This window comes from Sorex araneus, chromosome 6 (genome assembly GCF_027595985.1).
Source record: "Sorex araneus isolate mSorAra2 chromosome 6, mSorAra2.pri, whole genome shotgun sequence".
Lineage (NCBI taxonomy): Eukaryota > Metazoa > Chordata > Mammalia > Eulipotyphla > Soricidae > Sorex > Sorex araneus.
The window spans coordinates 36,469,653-36,490,369 of NC_073307.1; the positions used below are offsets into that span (position 1 = coordinate 36,469,653).

The 20,717-nt window shown below is 45.1% G+C and overlaps 1 protein-coding gene across 2 annotated transcripts in view; it reads right to left on the minus strand.

Moving 5' to 3' along the window:
• Nucleotides 1–20,717, minus strand: part of PRDM6 (PR/SET domain 6) — a 116,913-nt gene that overhangs the window by 9,288 nt on the left and 86,908 nt on the right. For both annotated transcript variants that reach the window (XM_055143071.1, XM_055143070.1), the window contains exons 5-7: nucleotides 19,823–19,947; nucleotides 8,722–9,064; nucleotides 627–803 (exon numbers count right to left, since the gene is read on the minus strand). In XM_055143071.1, coding sequence (XP_054999046.1) covers nucleotides 627–803; nucleotides 8,722–9,064; nucleotides 19,823–19,947 — 645 coding nt within the window. The remainder of the gene's footprint in view (nucleotides 1–626; nucleotides 804–8,721; nucleotides 9,065–19,822; nucleotides 19,948–20,717) is intronic.

The following is a 20,717-nucleotide window of genomic DNA, read 5'->3' on the forward strand; positions in this document are numbered from 1 at the left end:
GCTGCTTTGAACAGAATCAAACCTCCTTAGCACAGAGCAAAGAAGAGGAAACAGTTCACTGGAATCCTAGTTCCCCAGTGAGAGGATTACATAGAAGTCCTAAATTGGGCCACCTTGCCAACTGGCTAATGGTCTCTAGGCAGCACGCTGGGCAGGGGAGACAAGACAAAGGGCTGGAGCACATGCCTTGCATGCAGAGCCCACATGTGAACCCCATGGCCCCCTTAGCGCATGGCCATCTGAGCACGTGCATGGCTCCCAGCTCAAATTCTACAAGCAAGGGTCCTCAGAAACTGGTATCTTCACACTTCTTCCTCCTAATTCCTTCTTTTAAATGATGAAATGACAGACCCAGAAAGATGATCTGAGGGCCCGGCTAGCCCAGCTCGGGCCAGGATCACCCTGTAAGATTCTTTGACTACTCTCTGAATGCATCTGACTGACCTGATGCATTTCACAAGTAGCCTGCAGGCAGGAGCTTGGGCAGCCTGACACAGGCCTGACACAGGCCTGCCCGCAGCCTTATTTCTCTGGGAGCTCGCGCCCCGGGGGCACCGCACCGCCCCGACCCCCAGCTTGCAGGAGCGGCTAGGAGAAAGAGAGCCGCAAGGGCTGCCCCGACTTACTTGAAGGGCTTTTCTCCAGTGTGGGTTCGGATGTGATTGTTGAGGGTGGTGGCCCCGGCAAAGGCACGACCGCAGTAGCCGCACTTGAAAGGTCGGTCACTGGAGTGAGTGACCACGTGGTTCCTCAGCTCTGAAGGTTGGGAAAAAGACTGGGAGCAATGGCCGCACTGGTAAGGTCTGAAATAGATAGAGAGACTGCCTGGTCAGCACGGGTGCATGCTCGCGGCGGGGCTGGGGGGCTGAGGGTCAGCAGCACAGGGCAAGGGCCGAAGCTCGGGGTTAACCATGTGCGCAGGGTCGGGGGAGTGCCTTGTAAGGGGGTGCAGAAAGCTTAGGCTGCTGGGTTCCCATGCTGGCCTTGTCACCACAAGAATGCAATTCACAGAGCTGCTGAGACACTCTCATTCCCCAGAGCGATGCTGCTCGTTTGGGGGGATGAACCCCTCAACTCCAAGCAACTCCTATGTTCTTGTTGGTAGCCCCACCCCCTGGCTAAACGGGAAGGCTGAGTGAGCAAGTACTGGGCATGGGCAGATGGGACCAAGAAGCCAAAAGGGAAACATTCAAAGGGGTCCACGGCACTCTCCACTTGGCACTGGGGCTGTCCAATGGGCTAATTGTTTCTTCCGGACACTTGCTGCTGCTGGACCCTACCTCTCCAGAAAACAGAAGATCAACTGTGCACCTGGAAGTCAACTCTTGACGCCTTAGCGCCCTGATCTAGTTTCAGGGGAGCACACAAGCAGGTTGCATATGAATGCTAACAAATGCTCAATGGTTGCGGTGTGGGGTTGGGGTGGACCTAGCTACTGCACAACCACTGACAGGCACTGCTCAGCAAGTACCTGGGTTCCCAGACATGTTTCTTTGTAAAAGAGACCATGGTTTCTACCTCCTAACACCCACCAATATTTATCTGTCGGCCACTCTTGTGTTTTGGTTTTGTTTTGTTTGCCTTCCATTCCCCCCTCCCCGCCCCCTTTAAACCGGTGGCAAGCAGGCAATTTATCACAGCCCAGAAATGACACGTTGTCACCATTGTCGCAAAAGGATGATGAGAACTCAGAAGCAAAAGGGAGGAAGTTTGAGACAAATACTTAATAATTAGCAAGATTATCAGAGCACAATCTCTCCGGCTCATGAGAAAGAAATCAATTTTTGGTTTTCAGGAACTAGATTAAAACGCTGTCTTCTCCACACAACTTCTCCTGCTCACGTGAGCAGGAGAATGATATAAAACCAGGGGGAGTTTTTCCTCATTCAAAGCTATTTCTTATCCTTCTCTGACAGCACTCTAACTTGTTTATCAAATTTTGGGTTAAGAAAAATTAATAATTCGTCATGGGAGATTTTAACCAGCTGGTTTGTGGCCCTGACATTGCGGGCTGCACTGGGAAGGCCAACGAAGAAGCCAGACTTCACTGCTTCACCTCAAACAGATGCAGAGGCCTGTGATCAGAAACCCCCACTAAGGGCCCTGAGACAATGGTGACGGCACGTGCACAACAATTCAATTAAGTGCAAAATAAAGTGTACTCTCTCATTTGTCAAGTGAAGTGCCTAATTGTGGCTACTTGCCTCACTGAACACAAATACTATTATTTACCAGGCTTCAGCATGCTGAGCACTGATTGTAGAATTTTTTAGCTTGATTAATAGTCCAGGATTGGTCAATAACTCAATACTATACAATTTTAATTACTTACATTTAGAAATCTATCTAACTGCTCTCAAACAAGTTTCAAAGAAATATATAAGAGTCCTTGGTAAGGAGTTTATCAATTTTGACAAATTACACATGCATTTTATTGCAATTATAAAATAATGCTTTCCAAGCCATTAAAATTATATGCAGATAAAAACCTCTAGCCGACTCTGCTCTTTGCAGTAACCATTTACCTTAAACGACTCCTCAAGAAATAATTCTCTCAGGGGTAGGATATTTTTTTAATGTTATTGAAGAATGTAAACAAAATAATAAATTAATATATGCTCTATCCAGAGACAATTGATTTTTCTAATAGTGAAGGGGCCATTAACATTTATTAGCCTCTGGTTATCTGTTTTTAATAGCTATCACAATAAACAATAAGCCACTAAATAAAACCAATTAATCTTTTCTTTTTTTTCTAACTCTGCTGTCAAAAGTTGGGGTGATTTATTTCTTACCATGAGAAGTCAATCCTTCGTTTTAATGTTAACGTTCATGGCAGTAAAGATTTACACAGAGGAGAGCAAAAATGGCCACAGAGAAGCTTCTGTGGAATTCTTATATCAAAGGAACACGTATGAAAGGCAAAGAGGTTCTAATACATCACCTTTGCCCTGCACTGGCCTGTGAGACATCAAGGCATCTGCATGTTTTGAGGCAGCTAGCAACCTATGGCAGGATTTATCTTGTCTGAATAGAAGGTCCAGGGCCAGGGAGACTGAGTGAGTCCTGCTTGAGTCTGAACCAATCAACTGTAGTACTTGGACCGGTTCCTCAACTTCACTGACTCTACATTCTTAGGATAAGGGAACAATTGGAAATCTCTTTCTATTCCGTCAGGCTCTGTCCAAGACAGCTGCAGAGACTGTGTCTGTCATAACAGCCTCATCTCCCACAATGCCCTGCAGGCTGAGCTGACTATGATCTTGAGTGTGTTCATGCACTATTCAGAACCGCAATCCGTTTAAGCTATTTTGACAAACTGAAGATTCAGAGTAATTAAAAAAAAAAAAAGCATCAGTACCCAAACAGGAGACAAAACCTTATCTTCATGGCTCTCTAGAAACCTTTATTGAGTTAAAAGGCCCTTCATTTTTAGTTGCCCCAAAGACGTAGAGTTTAGACCAGATTCATCTCTGCAGAAGCTGGTTTCACGAATTTAGAAGTGAAATTCCGTGAGTCATGACAACAACAGAATGTTTCACTTGGCTTCCAAACACACACTGAAGGAATCTGCGAAAGCACAGAGGTGATCTAGCAAGGAGATAAGATTCCTTTTTCACGACTTCCAGTATTTAGTTTAGAAAATGAATGAAAGAATCAAAAAGGAATTTCAACTCCAACTTTGCTCTAAGGTTTGATTTAAGAACACAGGAATCCATTCAAAATGGAATGATACTTTTATCCCCCAGAGTTAGGCCTAGAAGACATCACCACATTGTGGAACCACAGACCTCACGTGTCCTGGAGGGCTGAGTGGCCCCAGGTGTGGACACCAGGCCAGCCTGTTTCCATTAGCACACACCTCTTCACCTCTCAAAGGGCTTCTGTGGCCCAGAATCAGTTACCACCCATCTTTTGACTCTGGTGAGAAATAATATTTCCATGAATTTTCCAAGGTCTGGCCGAATAACCACATTTAATTTTGACTCCAAAGTTTAGTCTCCTTTTCAGCAACTGGGCGTGAGGTGGGGAGTCCAACATAGGTATCCTGGCATCCTGCTTCACAGTCTCCAGGATCTTGGATGATCACACCCGTGCATGGGGGTCTAATGCTCCTGGATGCTTCCCAGGTCATCACCTGTGCCTGGAGATTATCAGCAAGCCCAGAACAAAAGCAACAGCCTTCCTTACCCCCAGGGTCACATCTTAAATCAGAAGACATGTCTCAAGACCTCCCTGGAGAAGAGTACTTCAGCTGTATTCTCCCCTATGGGTACTGAAACAGAACCAGGAGCTCTGAGCACTTGATTTTGATTCATTTCATTGTAAATGGCCTTGTGTGGCTAGTTTCAGCACAGATCTATCAAGCGCCATGAGCAAACCAGATGGTGACCTGCACTCAATGATGAAATAATTAATAAAAGGCCCAATAAGACAAGGCCCGGGTCGTTGGAGTGTGTATATATCCACGCCAGTCATTCTTCTGGCAGAAGAGCAGTGAGACCATCCTGTCCATCCCTGAACCAGACTCTGCAATTGGCAGCTTCCCTGCCCGCGTTGACTCCAGAAAAATGTGCAACTCATTTACCCAGGGAAGGGGGTGGGGGGGATGGTCTGCAATTGGTTTTGTGTACACACAGGAAAAGAATGAAACATTTAACAAAATTAAGTGTGGGTTGGTTTAAAATATTAGTAATCCTGCTTTGAATTTTCTTTCATGGCATGAAAACGTCCAGGACCAAAGCTGTTTCACGGGGGCCACATTTTCTCCCTGCTCTTCATTCTTCGGCCCACATGCCAGTCTTCTGACATGTCAAAAAGTGAAGAGGGGCAGAGAGAAGGGAGAAAGGAAATCCACTTTCTGGAAGGGCTCAGAGATTTCAGGAAAAGCAGCAAAAGGGCAGAACTGGTGAACACTGGAAGCTAGAAAGAAGAGAGCCTGTGGCTGGGGTTGGCAGGAAATGGATGGTTGAATGCAAAGACACTGACATGTTGCAAAGAACTGTTAGGATGACAGAATCCTCCTACCCAGCCTTTCCCCAGCAAACAGCACCTTCTAGATTCCCCCGGCCTCAGGCACCACCACACAATCAAAACACAAATGTGAGCAGTTGATGGTGTGTCTTGGGGCTAAAAGCAAATTTTTCTCTATGGGAAAATACTCAAAAAGGAGTAAAGAAAAGAAAAAGGCATGCAAAATAGAGATAAGCACTAGGTAATCTCTTTATTCAGAAAATTAAAAAAAAACAGGTATATCAGAAAATAATTTACTGAGTAACGCTGGGCTTACTCCTTTCTGGAGGCATGCCTCATTGCCACCCCCCAATGGAAATATTGAGTGATTTTCTACAGCAGAAAAAGGCAAAGGAATTCCATAGCAAAAGCAAGGTATGCTGTCCTGATGGAGGGAATGAGTTCAAAATCAAAGCCCCAGATTTTTGTGAAGCCCCTATATAATGTCTTGTTCATAACAGATTATAACAGCTAATCATTTCTATGAATATGCTCAGAAAAAGAAATGCCACCTAACCTGGTGAAAGGGAAGAAGAAATTTCTGGTTTTGCTTATTGGACATGAACAGAACAAAATCAAGAACTAATCCACCTGTGGCTCCTCAATCTGCTCTGGGCTCTTTCTATCTATACTGCTAATTCTTACCTTGCCAGGTAAAATGAAGTTTCTTGTCTACATTCAATAAGGAGTTCAGAAGTAGAAAATGGGGAAGCTGCCCCACCCACTGGGTATGTTTCTTGGGCTCTTTCATTTACAGTAAGTAAGGTGAGGCTTCCTGGAGGGCCCTCTCAAGAAAAAGCTCACCAGTATAGACACCGTCTCTTTGAGGAACGGTCAGATGTCTTAGGTTTCCCGGCCAAACATGCAGACTGCTGAGTGAAAGATCTTTTGGATCTCAGTTCAGGGACTGTTTCAAATTTTGGGCCTGTTTGAAACTCAAACCTGTTTACTTTCTGACTTTGTCATCTGTGTCTCCTTTCTTGCTTCTGGTTCTAGCCAGACCATCCTACTAAAAATCAAAGTGTGGCACTTTTTCAAAGGAAGGAGATGGCTTCTGACAGAGAAGTGCTAACTTTTTCACTGTCTCTGGCTGGATGAGCACAAAGTGTCACAGTCTAACAGCTAAGAGACACATGGAACCCAACCACTGAGCGAGTATGCGTACTCTGCAGGTGTAAGTCTTGTCCCTGCAGGCCAGACAGGTGCCCCAACTCTTGGAGCTATCCCCACGGCCTGAAGTCATAATTCATAACTCTAACTGGCTCACAGTTGGCAAAGAACACCTCTGTAGTCTTTGAATCCCACATTTTCCCTCTTGATATCAAGCACCCTTTCTTTCCATCTCCTGGGGAAGATTGGGTCATGCCACCCTTGAACATCTGAGTCAAATCAGCTGGTGAGGTCTCAACCTGGGAAAGAAATCTTGTACCCTCTGGATTTTGCCAACCAACTGAAATCTGCTTAGAATTGGCACTGACCTAACAGTTTCTCATGAAAGTATATTTATTTGGAACATGTAAGCTTTGATTTGCTGGTAATTTTTTTTCTGACAATTTATGTAGCATATTTCACCAGAAAATTCACTACCGCCTCACAATCATGGCACCAATTTTAAAATAATACTCACAGAATTTTATTTTAAAAAAGCTTTATGTAATAGTCACATCCCACTTTTTGGCCAAAAGACTGGCATAAAATCTGAAATTAGGCCGTGAAATGCGGTAGATGTTATAAATTGTTACACTTATTACTTTACAGGAGAGATGTCACAGTGCCTTAAACTGTAATGCACATGTTCTCTTAGTGTAACTAGAATCAGAAATCAGTCTATTAGGGGTATCTTATTTACTATAAATCTTTCCACTGCTATATGTGACATTCCACATAAAATCATACAATAATCAGATAAATTCTGAGTGCTGTTATCCAGAACATTCTCCCTATCACTTCATCTTGCTCACATGATCAGTTATTATGGCAATAAAGCTGTCCAGAAAAGAGACACATATACCTGAATTCACTTGATTTAGGTAAGAAATTTTAAAATAACAAGTTTAACACATTTTCTATAATAAAAAAGCTAAAATGCTTTGGAAGCTGAATATATGTACATACATGCATGTATATGCAAGTATATATGGGCATCCATGTGTGTATATGTAAGCATGTGTCTATATCAATATGGGTATATTTATACATGTATACATGTATGTATTTATTTTAATGTGTGTTAATTTATCTCAAGGGTCTATATCTACTTGCAAGGAGGGCAAATTCCCAACCCTCAAATCCTTTCTGAGTAAAGATTTTTAGAACTACCTATCACTTTCAAAATTACTAGAACTTAGGTGGGCAAAAGTCTGTCTATATTTTCATCTGGAGGTTCTTCTATTGAATTTAAAAGAGAGAAAAGATATCTAATAGCCCTACTAAAAAATTTAGCATTAGCTAGTTACAGCAATGTTGATGCTAAGCAGCTAGTTTCAAAATGGCAAAAATTAAAACTTATGCAGTGGTAAATATCTATGTGTATCCTAAAATAAACTACTATTGCTATTTAGAAAAGGATTCCCCTATTTCCATCTCTTCACTACTCTTGCATTCTCTCTGCTTGGGCTTTGAACAGAGGGTATGGAGAGGAATGGGTAGGTGGAAATTACTGTCCAGGAGAACTGAGAGGTTTAAGGGTAATAAGAGGTCAAATTAAGAGAATAATTTGAGAATCTTGCTTCCCAATCTGCATCCTCCTCCTAAAACTTTCATCTGCTTCTAGTCACAGCACACTGTTCAATGCAATCCTTAGACATTTGGGGTTAAATCTTATTTTCATAGGATGTGAAGGAGAGATAAAACACAAGCCTTTCTTATTGAATTAATTCAAGTTTTGTCTTCTGTGGGCCCAGCTCTCAAGACTGTCGAATAAACCAGTTTTGATTCATAAATAATAGTTCCATTCTATCTCCTATGCCACTCGTCAGAGTACCTGAAATTTTAATTCACTTGTTCAGCTAAATTTCATCCTCTCAGTTCATGGCCATAAAATTCTTTATTGACAAACTTTCAAACCAACTTTGACTCCGAGGTATCTAGTCAACATTTTTCTTCTGTGCGGATATTAGTTTATTGAATAAGCGGCATCTGTTTTCCTCCACATCACTAGCAGGCTAGGTATTTCCTTTTGACAGCTTCGCAGGATTTATGGGCTTGCATGCTCTGAAGAAAAATAGTACTAAGCAAAAAATTCCAATTCATTACCTCTGAGGACTTAATGAAGTTCCTACCCGTGGCACACTGGAGGTGAACCCTGAGACAGCGGCGGCAGAGGCAGCGTGCTGGCTCGATTCTCTTTGGAAGACAGAGTGGATTCTAATGACTCCGACCTCCTCTTCTTGGTGAGGAGATTCAGGAAGGTCCCTTCCTGGGCGTCTGTCCCCCTTCAGATCTGGACAGCGCCTGTGCCTCTCACCCCTTTTGGACAGGGCAGTCCGGGAAACTGGAGCAGCAGCCTTTTTAGCAGCTGTGGCCCATGCAGCCCAACCCAAAGCACGCAAGCCCATGTCGCCCTCCAGAACATTGCAGGGCTTTTCCCTGGCACAGCCAGAGGCTGTCCAGCGGGCAGGGGTGGGCATGAGCTGCGGAGTGCTGTTCCCCAAAGCAAGCTCCTAGCCTCATCAGCAGTGGGGTGGGGGGCGGGAGGGTGGGGGTTACCTGTCAGGGTTCTGTGTGCACACGTGCATCTGGAGGAGGATCCGCTGCGTGAAAGTCTTAAAGCACTGCCCACACTTCCAGAGGTGCCAGTCACTGAACTCGGAGTGCAGCTGGCTGGTGGAGGTGGGGCTCGCCAGGACGCGCTGGTTCTTCACACTGATCTGGCTGAAGCCTGGCTCCAGGGGTCCGGACTTGTCCAAGAGCGAGAAGTTCCGGCTGCAGGGTGTCTGAGGGAACACCACCGAGCGCTGCTGGGGTGCCGAGGAGAGCTTGCTGCTCTTGGCGAAAGGCTGTAGGGCGTCTTGTCTGCACATGGCTTCCATCACCGTGGAAGGGACATTTACTGGGAGGAAGCAAGGGTTGAGGAGGTCAGATTGTGTAGCCCTTGTACGACAAGCCATACTTTCCAAAGTCCCATCCATACATCATCATGTTCAACGCCTCTTTCTCCAGGCTCCAAGTGACGCACCAGTCACTGAGGGGAGTGCAAAGGGGAAAGCCCACTTGTCAGAGATATTGAAGTCAGTCCACGTCTGTGTACTAAGCCACTGTCGTATGCTTCACACTCTCCTCTCACAGCATCTGCCCTTGCAGAGCTCGGTAAGAACTGGAGACATCAAGACTCTGGGATGAGGTGCTGCCTTCAAGTTTGGAGGGCGTGCAAGGGAGGGCACAGAGAGAGAGAGAGACAGAGACAGAGAGACAGAGAGAGAGATAGAGAGAGAGATAGAGAGAGAGAGAGGGAAGGGGAGAATTTTGGAGGGACACCTTCCAAAGAGGCTGGTCTTAAGCAGTACAGGTAAGTGAGGTGCCAGCCTTCTAACTTGCCGGCACAGGACAGGGCACCCAGAAAAACTGGCTAGATAAAGGGATCAATAAGAAAGATCCTGACAACAAAAGAGAGGTGGCAGGGGTACAGTGAAGGGTTCAGGTTAACCAGGAGGCTGTTGGTCTGATGGGAATGAGAAGAGCAGAGAACTCAAAGGGTCTTTCTAGTCCAAATCGGGCAAGAAGCAAAAGACTTCAAGCCTCAGAAATCAATGCAGACCTTTTCTGCACGAAAAAAGAAAAGACTTTGTGCTGAGAGAGGGCTCAAGCGATAGGCAAGGAGTAGTAGAAAACTGGTGGGGACGGGATGCTGTGGCAACTTGGACTCTGGAATCAGACATCATGAGTCTGCCTTTAAATATCTTGATGATCTTGCCCAGCCAGCCAATCTCTCTCTTTTTCTCTCTCTGCCTCAGTTTTCCCCACTATAAAATGAGAATGGTAATGCATCTACAAGTAACAGAGAGCAGTTTAGTGGTTGGAATGGCCTAGACTTATACTGTGCTACATTCCACCCTGGTGACTGGGAGCAAGCGCAGAACACTGAAACCCACAATTTAGTCCTAGGTAAAATGAAAATCATCAAAGGACAGGATGCGATAATGCACAGGCAACGTTCAGAAAATGCCATGGTTGTCAGTCTAGACTCTCAGTATGAGCTCCATGGGCTTTCTTTTCCACACATTAAAATCCCCTTTGATGAGGTCTAAATGCCATCACTGGGCCTCTCCTGACATAACAGCCACCACCTCTTATGAGTAGGCAGCTGAGCCTGCTGGAGTAGCAGAAGGATGTGAAGTTAGAAATCAGAAACATTTTAAAGGAGGGAAAGGAAACATGATATAATTAAGATGTGGCTTTTTATTTTAAAAGTTGCTACTGTGTTCATCATCTGTCAGGTATTATTTACTAGTGGTTTGATCCACAGGGTCAGAGCTTACTGATTCATTAGCGCCTGCAGAAGGCCCCTGCTTCTCTCCCTTGGCATGGTCCCATGGTCTCATGGTCCCACAAGCAAAGAGCCCAAAAGTAGCCCCTTTAGGTGGTTTGGGGGGTCACTGCTGGCTGTGACTCCAAGATCTGGATTATATGTATATCATGCGTGTGTGTGTGTGTGTGTGTGTGTGTGTGTAGAATTTCAACTTCTGGGGGAAGAGTGCATCATCAATATGAACTTTGTAAGCACAATTTCAGTGTTCAAAAAATTCTGTGACTGCATATAGACAGAAGGAAGTCTCTCCTTTTTGAATAGGTATCACAGATAAGGAGAGATGTTTAACGGCATTGTAGCATGCTTTCAGATAAAAAGTGAAAATGGTGTCATTGTCAGAGATCTGAGGAACTCCCATCTTGTTCATCCTGTGAATAATTAATCTGGAAGAAATAGCACAGGGAAGCACTAAAGTGTTTAAGCTGTGGAGCTTGGAAATGCCAGGGCACTGGGGGCGGGGAGGGGGACACATGGAAGACCAGAAGTGTCACTATTGAAATGAGGACTAGCAAGGCTCTGGAAAATATCCTACAAGTCACACTCAGGATAGAGATTATAGATCCTGACTTCCCTTTAGGCTCCTTGGAAGTAATATACTATATTAATTTTAAAAATTAAGATCACATAACCTTTAAATAAAACAAAATAAAAAGCATGGGCCAATGGGCTGTTTATAAGTGTAAGGATCAATGTAAAGTAGTGATAAATACAAATTCGTATCAGTTTGCATGACAGTCCAGGATTTGGGGATGCCAGTTAGTGGGACAGAATAAAAGCATTTGGAGAATAAGATTGGGATAGCTGAAATAAATTTTATCTTGGCTCACTCTTCAAGCCCGTGTTCTCCCTTGAACATGCATCTCACTTGTATGTCTCACTGTTTCTTTGCCTGCCTATTTCCACTCTAGAGAAGCCTGTGTTCTCTTTCAAACGTGTATTTCTCTCTTTCTCTGTCATGTCTTTCTAAATTAGAGTCAATAAAAGCTCCCTTGTATTACACACCAAGAAAAAAAATCTGTTTTCCTTATATCCTTCCTACAGAGACTCCAGAACAATGCATTATAACGTTTTCTTGATGTAGACGGGACATCTGTATGCCATGTTCCACTTTGGGCACATTTTTTATTGTGCTTCATAATAAAGTCAATGCTGCTGAATAAAATGAACTCAAAGGTTAACGCAAAGAAAAAGTAGAGATAAGGATAAATAGTTTGGGGTCAGAGGGAGAAAACAGTGCGTGGTATGTTTTCTTTGCATGGGGCCAACCTGAGTTCAATCCCCATACCCCCTATGGTCCCCTGAGCACTGCCAGGAGTGATCCCTGAGTGCAGAACCAGGAGTTAGTTCTGAGCACAGCAGGTGTGGCCCAAAAGTAAAAAATAAATAAGTAATTTCAGAAAGACAACCGTCCTTGGTTTCTGAACTGTCCTGCCTACCTCCATGAACCCTGGAGACCTACCAAGTATGATTCCTTCAAGTAGGACTCACAGAAGATTCTGAGTATCAGCCCTACTGAGTATCAGCCTTACTGCTCAGGATAATTCAAAGTGTGCACACAGGACATCACCAGAAAGGAGGATAGGAAGTAATCAGGAGACACTCTCTTATTCCAGCTCAAGAACAGCAGACATAAGGCCTGCATAAGGCCCAGAGATGACTGACTGGAAAAGATGAAGCAGTCTCTCTATGAAGACATATGGCGCTCATAAACTCTCTTTAGCCTTTAAGACAATGATCCGAGGAAAGATGGCAAACTCTGACCATCCTGAAGCAGCATTTCTCAGCAACCAGGGGCTGTCTGTCTATGGGCCTCCAAGACATTCCAGGGAAAGGAGTGAAAATGGAATAAATAGGGGGGACATGAGATTAGGGAGCCAACAGGTAGGATAGGGAGCGATCACAGGAAGAAAACCAGGTAGGAAGAAAGCCACAGTAAGAAAAGGATTGAGAAACACTGCCTCGATGGGCACAGTCCAGAAGACCGTGGAATGCTGGGAAATGGAACAGAGGGAGGCAAGTTCAAGCAGCACAGACTTTAAGCTTGTGGCGGCTCATTTTGACCATATCTGCTACATGCCTGACTCTGGGCCGGTGTTATAAACACAAGAGGAACAAGAACGCTTTAACCCCTGTCCTCGGGGCCAGAGCAATAGTACAGCGAGTAGGGCGTTTGCCTTGCACGCAGCAGACCCAGGTTTGATTCCCAGCATCCCGTACGGTCCCTGAGCACCGCCAGGAGTAATTTCTGAGTGCATGAGCCAGGAGTTATCCCTGTGTATTGCTGGGTGTGACCCAAAAAGCAAAAATTAAAAAAAAAAATCCCTGTCCTCATGCCACTGAAACTCCAGTGGGAGAGGCAGCTTCATAGCTAACTCCATTTCACTGAATCAAAAATCATTCATTATAAAGCATAGCACAAATGATAGGTCACCTTGTAATTCATTTTCTGTGTGCAGAAATACTAAGATGTGAAAAATCTATGGATTTTTCCCTGACAACGTACAAATGCTATAGGTCTGAGGAGCACTGTGAGAGAAGAAAGTAGTGTGGGAGGGAAGCAAGTATCAAGAAGGGCTAACCCTTGGTGAAGAGGGATGGCTGACCTTGAACGTAAGCTCGAAAAGGTACGCAGGGGTCAGACAGGGAAGATTAGGTAATGAGAGGAGTAAAAACATCAGTGTGTGCCATTCTGGGGTGGGAAGCAAGTTCAGGCAGGCACTGAGAGAATTAAAGAAGGGGCCCCATGGAGGGACTAGGAGAGGGACACAGCTACAGAGAAGGGATATGATCACCAATGGACTTGGGATGTGGGCAGGTAAGAGAAGCAAGAGGTGGTAGGCAGGCATGTCTGCAGACCCAGAGGGCATGACCAGGTGGATTTCAATGGTGTGAAATAAAATGTGAGTCACACACAGTATTTCTGCTGATTATTACACGGTTGATAGGCTCCCATGGTAAAGAAGTAGGGATTTACCCTAAGAACACTGGCAAGCCACAAAAGGCTGGAGTGTAGGATGGTCAGGTTTGTTTTAAATGCATCAATCAGACCCCACTGAAAAGACAAAGTGAAAAAACTGCAAACAATGTATCAAGGATGCTATTACTTGGATAAAAGGGAAATTGGTGGTGGGAAATGTACACTGGTGAAGGGACAGGAGTTAGAACACTGTATGACTGAAACCCAACCAAGAAAAACTTTGTAACTGTGAAAAAAAAAGATAACTGGACTTAAAGTAAAGCAGGAGAGTTGGGGGGAGTGAGAGTCAGAGAAAGGGGGAGAATATATACAGAGAGAATAGAAGGGCAAAAAAATAAAAAAAACGTGTGGCAGAACACCTACGAATCAATCTTCTGCTCGTCTCTGACAACTGTGTCCGTGATACTTTCTAGGTTTCATCTACGGAAATTAACCCCGATGAACCAAGCAAGACAGTCAACTGAAAAAACTACCAAGGGAACTTTACTCTGGGTGCAGTGGTGGTCATGAGGGAAAGGGTCTGTAGGAGGTGGTCCTGCCAGAGCTGTTTGGTGAGGGGTAGGGTAGTGTACGGAGAGTTGTGAAAGAGAAGAGAAACGCATTTCAGCATGGATGATGACGTACAGGGATATGGAAACCGGGTGGAAGGAAAAGGAAGAAGGAGATACCACAGTTTCCAGGACGGGCAGCTAGATACTGGGAGAGAGTATAACTGAACCGGAGCAGAGGCAGCTATGAGCAGAGCACGATGACTTCCATTTTATTGGGAAACACCCCATGCACATTGGCGAATGGTTGGGGCTGGACATGTCTGGAGAAGGTCAGGCTCTGGGTGGGGGAAGTCCCCTGAGGAGTGGGCCTGGACAGACAGCTGGGGTGGGAGTGGAGAGGAAAAAATGAGAAAATGGTTGTGCAGATGGGAAGGTGCCTTACATATGCCCTGCTTTGGGATCATACACCCATCCTGAATACCCCCCATCACAAAGACATTGCACTGACCATTGGCTCCATGGAGGAAAGGCCCAGGGTGTTCAGAGACCCTCTAAGGCTGCACAAAAAAATCCCCCACCACTTTCAACTCTGGGACTGTCTCCAGTCACACACACACACACACACACACACACACACACACACACACACACACACACACCCTGCAGCAGTGGGGCAAGATCTAGGTAGCACCACAGAATGACCCAGGGCAGCCAAGAGGTCCACCCTCTCTCTGTGTCTTGTGTAATTTCTCCACATAAAAATGCTGGGTCCGTGGTGGAGTTTTCATCTTCAAAGTCTGGAGCAAAGTAGCTAAGGGTTTCTTAGCTCTGGTTTCCTTGGTGGAGTGGGTAGGAACAAGTGAGCCCCACTCACTCACGCCCCTAGGTGGGCCTAGGTGGAGAGAACCAACTGGTTCTTGGATTTGGGCCAGACCTTGTCCCAGTTCCCCACCACAAAGAAGCGAGGTGGCCTCCAGACTTGACTACCCCCAGCAGCACCGATACTTAGCTTGGCCTCGCATACGTGCATGAGTCTGAGTGCATGTGTGCATATGGTGCATATGTATCTATGTGCTTGTGTCTGTCTGTCTGTGTCTGTGTGTCTGTGCATCTTTGAGCATGCGTGTGTGCACATGTCTTTGCATGCATGCATTTGTACAATCCCAGAGGCCACGGCCTGAGTATTTGCATCCCACCAGGCCTGGCATAAAGACGCTGTTGCTAGCCGGAGTGACCCCATTTGCTCCCTAAGATTCTTGAGCATCTCCTTTATTGAGGAGGCCCTGTGGGATGAGAGTGGGTGAACTGGTGCGCGTGAAGCACCCTATTTTTGTTTCTGCTCTTGAAACTGCCAGGGAAGAAGTCACAGGGCCTCACGGAGACACAGCTGACCCAGGGCAGCGACCCCCATGTGGCTATCCAGTCTCACATTCTGCTACTTCAGCGTCACCCACCCAGACAGAAAAAGCAGCAGGAAGACTTGTTTGACATTTATTCCCAGGTTTTTTTTTTTCCATTTCCTCTGAAATGAATACGAATCCACTCTGGTCTTTACACTCCACAGGAGCTAATCCCCCCCTCCTGGAAGCTTTGGGGGGGAGCTCATTCCTTCTTGCGGATACCATCTGTCGACACAGGCCTTCCAGCGGCCGTTCCTGGAAGGCCCACGGTGGACGGAGAGAGGCTCGCTCTTCAAGGCTCGATTACATTCAGAGCGAGGCCTTTTTAAAACAAAATACCCCAGGAATTGCTTCCAGAGTCCAAATGCCTCTGTGGACGGCTGGCTCCTCTGTAAGCACCGGCACCTATCAATGCTTGCGCGGGTGGGGAGAGTGGCCCCCACAGCTTTGGGGGCGCTGCTGGAGAAAAGGAGGGGAGCAATGGAGCCTGACCCCACCAAACACGCTCAATGGGAAATGTGGACTTTTTTCATGTTGAAAGAGCCATGGGAAGAAAGCAGTGTTTTTATAAAGGAAAATGCTTAATAAGTATTATTCACTAAGCAAAATCACATTTTCCGTGCCTGTTTTGGCCCATGGATCCATTTCATGAACAAAAGGGGGGGGATATCAGGCTAAGATGTTGAACAACGCCTCATAATGGCTGTGAAAACCTCTCCAGGAACATTCATTAACTGCTTGCTGTGTGCAGAACACCGTCAGGTGGCTCGAAGGGGGCCTCTGAGCTCACCAGTCTAGCCTGGGAAAGCTTCCTCTTAAGGGACTGAAGTTGTCTTGTGGTAAGCAGGAAGGGCTAAAACTTCTCCAAGGATCACCAATCCACTGGAGATGACTTAAGTTTCTCAGGGCCGTTGGGCGGTGATCTGTTCAATATATAACCTACCCAAGCCCTTTCACATATGTGTGTTTTCAAATCACAGTGTTTTCCTGGCACTGCATAAGGAAACCTCTTGGTAAAGCATTGCCAGGGTCTCTCTGTGAATCGTGTCAAAGGAGACTTCATCTTAGAATTAGTGTCAATGTGATCTATCCCCCCCATGCTATCTGATGAAGCTTCCTGCTGGGTTCTTGGGTGGCCAGTCATCTGACAGACATATGACTTTGTGATGGGAACTAAAATAAAATTCCTATTATACCCTTGGGGTGAGGAGGTGGATTATCACTGTTGAGCATTTCAGTCAATGACTTAATTCCCTGAAAACTTCCCTCGACCCTCATTTAGAGCGTCCTGAACTCAACCCAAGAAGTCTGCCAAACTTATCTCCTGAGTCCACACTACTTCAAACTGCTGTGCATTTTCTCCTAAGGATTTCAGGTGTTAAATGTGCTGGAAGAGTTTATTCGATTCACTAATGAGCAGCTTCATAAAAAGGCTTAAGGTTGGACTGTGTATGTCTACTGAACAAAGAACAGCAAATCAAAGCCTTTGGGTATTTCCAGAGTGTGTACTTTTCCATGGCACTGTGGTGCTAGATCTGAGACCACAGGGCGCCCCTTCAGCACCCAATGTCAGTGCTTGACATCCTTCACCCATTGTATATGGCACATAAGACTCCCTCGCTCCCCATTCCTCCAGCCCAGGCCGCTAGATCCCTCTCCTTCCAATGGCGTCATGAGGCAGAAGCAATGCTTTGGCTCTCCACCCCAGAGATCCATGCCAACTCTGATGAATGTCCTCCCTAAGCAGCAGCCTACGGTTTCTGTTTCTTAAAACTGAGTGCATGGCCATTCCATCCTTCCAGTTCCTCTGACGAAAGTCTTGAAGTTACCCTGTATATCGTGCTCTTTTCCACAATGTCCAGTATACCAACAAATGCCTTTGGCTTTACTTTCTGAAGAGATCCAGAATCTAACCACATCTTAGGACTTCTGCCATGTCTACACTGGTCCAAAAGACTATCTCCTGTCCCCTTGGTACCAGCAAGAGGCTCCAACTGGATTCCTGCTGAACAAGCTCCCCTTCCTGTCCAGTCCCCTTCATCAGCCTGAGTCATCCTCCCTCTGACAACTTCAGGCAAGTTCTACTGTTCTTCTCTGAAACTCAGCAAGGCGCCCCTTTGTCCCACCCACATAGAGCAAATACCAGGGCACTGATAGTGGCCTCCCAAGCCCTAGAAGATCACAATCCCTGGAGATGTAAGTTACTTCCCACCCACACTCCCCCACCACCTCTTTCATGCCAACTTCCATGTTGATTTTCCAACAGGCTGGAAACATCCCCATCTCGGGGCCTTAACATGTTCAATCTGGCTACCTGGAAAGACCATTCTTCTAAAACAATGCCTGTCCTGTTCCTTGACTAAACTCCACAGATCACTGCCAACTCCTGGCTCCTTCCTCTCCTTTGTTATCTCTGCAACTCTTTCCACAATGGGCTCATTCACTTGTTGATAATCTCCTCCACTAGAATGCAAAAACCATGGAAATGGGTTTTTTCCCTGCTTTGGGTATGGCTATTTTGCAGCACTAAAAGATAGTGACTAAGACTTATAGGTGTTCAATAAATATCTGAGCAACAAATGAAAACTTGAACCATGCTCTATGTCATTTTATACTACTACATTTTGGTATGCTTCCCCCTGCCCCAGGACATGCCTAAATAATGCCTTCAGAGTCTGTGGCAGGTGTAGTAAAGAGATAGAGGACATTTTCAGAGTTCGTGTGAATCTGATTCCATACTATATCACAACTCTAAATGTAGAACCAGGCTCATGTCTGCAAACAGGGGAGTAGATATTAATGGGTTTCCACCTGGGACTTAGGTCTGGTTTTACGGGAGGTAGGATGGGGGGCCTTTCAGGAAGCCCATCTTTATAGCATTGTTGCCTCTGAACCCTGCTGAATTCTCACACATCAACCTGACTATCTCCTAAGCAAATAACACTCTCTCAAAGAGGATATCTCTGAAGGAACATGGCTTTCCAATAGGAAGTAAGAGGTAGAGTCCAGATTCACTAAAAAAAATTGTTTGGGGGCACCCACCCATACCTGTTGGTTCTCAGCTGCAATACCTGGCTCTGTGTTCAGGAGTGACCCCTGGCAGTACTTAGGGAGACCATATGTGGTGCCAGGAATTTAAACAGTCAGCCATATGCAAGGCTTCACTCCTGTATAATCTCTTCATCCCGAGTCACTTTCTAATTATATATATTTTGTTTATAAGTAAAGACAATGTGAAGAGAAAACTATATGATCATTATTTTGCTCAGTATAATCATTTTTCATTAGAGAGTATTGTGCATATGTGTATAAGAGAAAGAGAGGGAGAGTCAGAGAGAGTGAGAGAGGGAGGACAGGGATTAATTCAAAATGAGGTTCCTTATATAGGTATAGAGAATCTATTTTTTCTCTTCCTGTTGTATGACATCAACTTTTCAGTTCAGACTAGTCTATCTCAAATAGTATTATTGAAACCACTATTTACCACTATTTTTCACTGAAATTCCTAATTACCTAATCATGCCCCAAACACCAAGCATCACCTTATGGTATTTCCAAAGAATTGATAAAAACAAAAATATAAAGTTTATGTACAAATTGCAGCAAATCTGCACTTTGCTGGAAGTTGGATTTTTTTTCAATAGATAATGATTAGGGGCTGAAAAAGAAAATTGCAAATTCATTTTAGAGTAGAAAACAAGAAGATAAATCCCTCAGCCATGACTATAATTTTTACTACCATTTTGCATTCCATTGACCACCTTGACAGAGCAGGAGAGTCTGTTTCTGCCAAGGGTCATTTGGATATTTATGCCATACAATGTAGGCATATGGGCTATGAGCAGCTGGTGAGAAATATCTGCATCATACACTGGGGGCCAGACCTCAGGATTTCATGGGCCTTATACAACCAGCAGGTCAGATGTTCCCCTCCCCTACTTTGAGAGAAGGACACCAGGATGCACTTGACAGATGTCACTTGGGTTTTAAAGGCCTTGCTTACTTCTGGTTTGATCTGTGCATAGTGTGTGCTTTTTGGCTAGACTGTACATCCCTTCAGTGCACAGTCACCCCATTGGCTGCTCTGGGGACCCCAGGAGGTGGCAAGAAGAAAACGAGATGCACAGCAGGTGCTCAAGATATAACACCTGCCCCAACGTGCATAGCAGAGATGACTGAAAATGTGGGCATTAGTTCTGACTTTGTGAACAGCCAAGAAGCACTGGGCTGGACAAGCCACTGGCCCCACGTCAAAAGCAAAGGATGGACAAGGAAAAGAAAGTGAGGGAGCAGACAGACGTTCGCAGCATGTCCCTGAGTGAGCCCCTTTCTAAAGTCTCCCCTCACACCTTTATAAAATGTCAGTAAGCTTTGAAACAGGCTTTACAAATGCAGAGCTAAAATAAAGTCTTACAGTTCTCATCCTGGGCAATGCATTGTAAGGGGATCCCAAAGAAAGACGTATAGCTGTCATTGTACCACACCAGTAGTTCGGTGCCCCTGGGGATATCTATACAGGCTCGGTAGAATATATTCGACCTATTCAAAACAAAAGAAAACCCAGCTTAGTCATCGGTAGGACTCATGTGCCTCCCGCCACATTTTTTTATCACCACCCACCCATCCCCCCCAAAAAAAGTTCTGCCCAGTTCTACCTGATCAGTTTCTAATGGCAATAAAGTCTTACCATTTCCAGCCACCAATTAGAGTCTATAACCCAGCAGTTTATTTCCAATATCCTTTCTTCCACTGACTGGGCAGAAGACAGGTGTTTTGGCCCAGGGATGGCAGAAAGGAAGAATTCATTTTAAAAAATGAAGTTTCATCTCTCTCACAAAAAATGAGAAAATTCTTTCTCTTGGTAAACAGTGACCACAGGGAGCAGAGGAAGGGGTATCTCCACCCCATATTTACATATGTATTAGTGATTTCAAGCTATCACTACTGTGACATATTCGATATGCCAAAAACAGTAACAAGTCTCACAAGGGAGACGTTACTGGTGCCCGCTTGAGCAAATCGATGAGCAATGGGATGACAGTAACAGTGACAGATTAGTGATTTCTTATTCTAAGGATAGCACGGCATATATTCTTGAAACCATGGGGATGGTCCCCAAATTTGCACAAAAACTAAACAACTTTATAATAGTAGCATGAAAGCCGGGGAGGGGTGGAATCCTTCTCATTGCCTTGGCTTTTTTTTTTCTGTTTGTTCTGTTGTTCTGGGGCCACACCTCAGGATTTACTCCTGGCTCTATGCTCAGGGGTCACTCCTGGCAGTGCCAGGGTTAAACAGGGGTCAGTTGA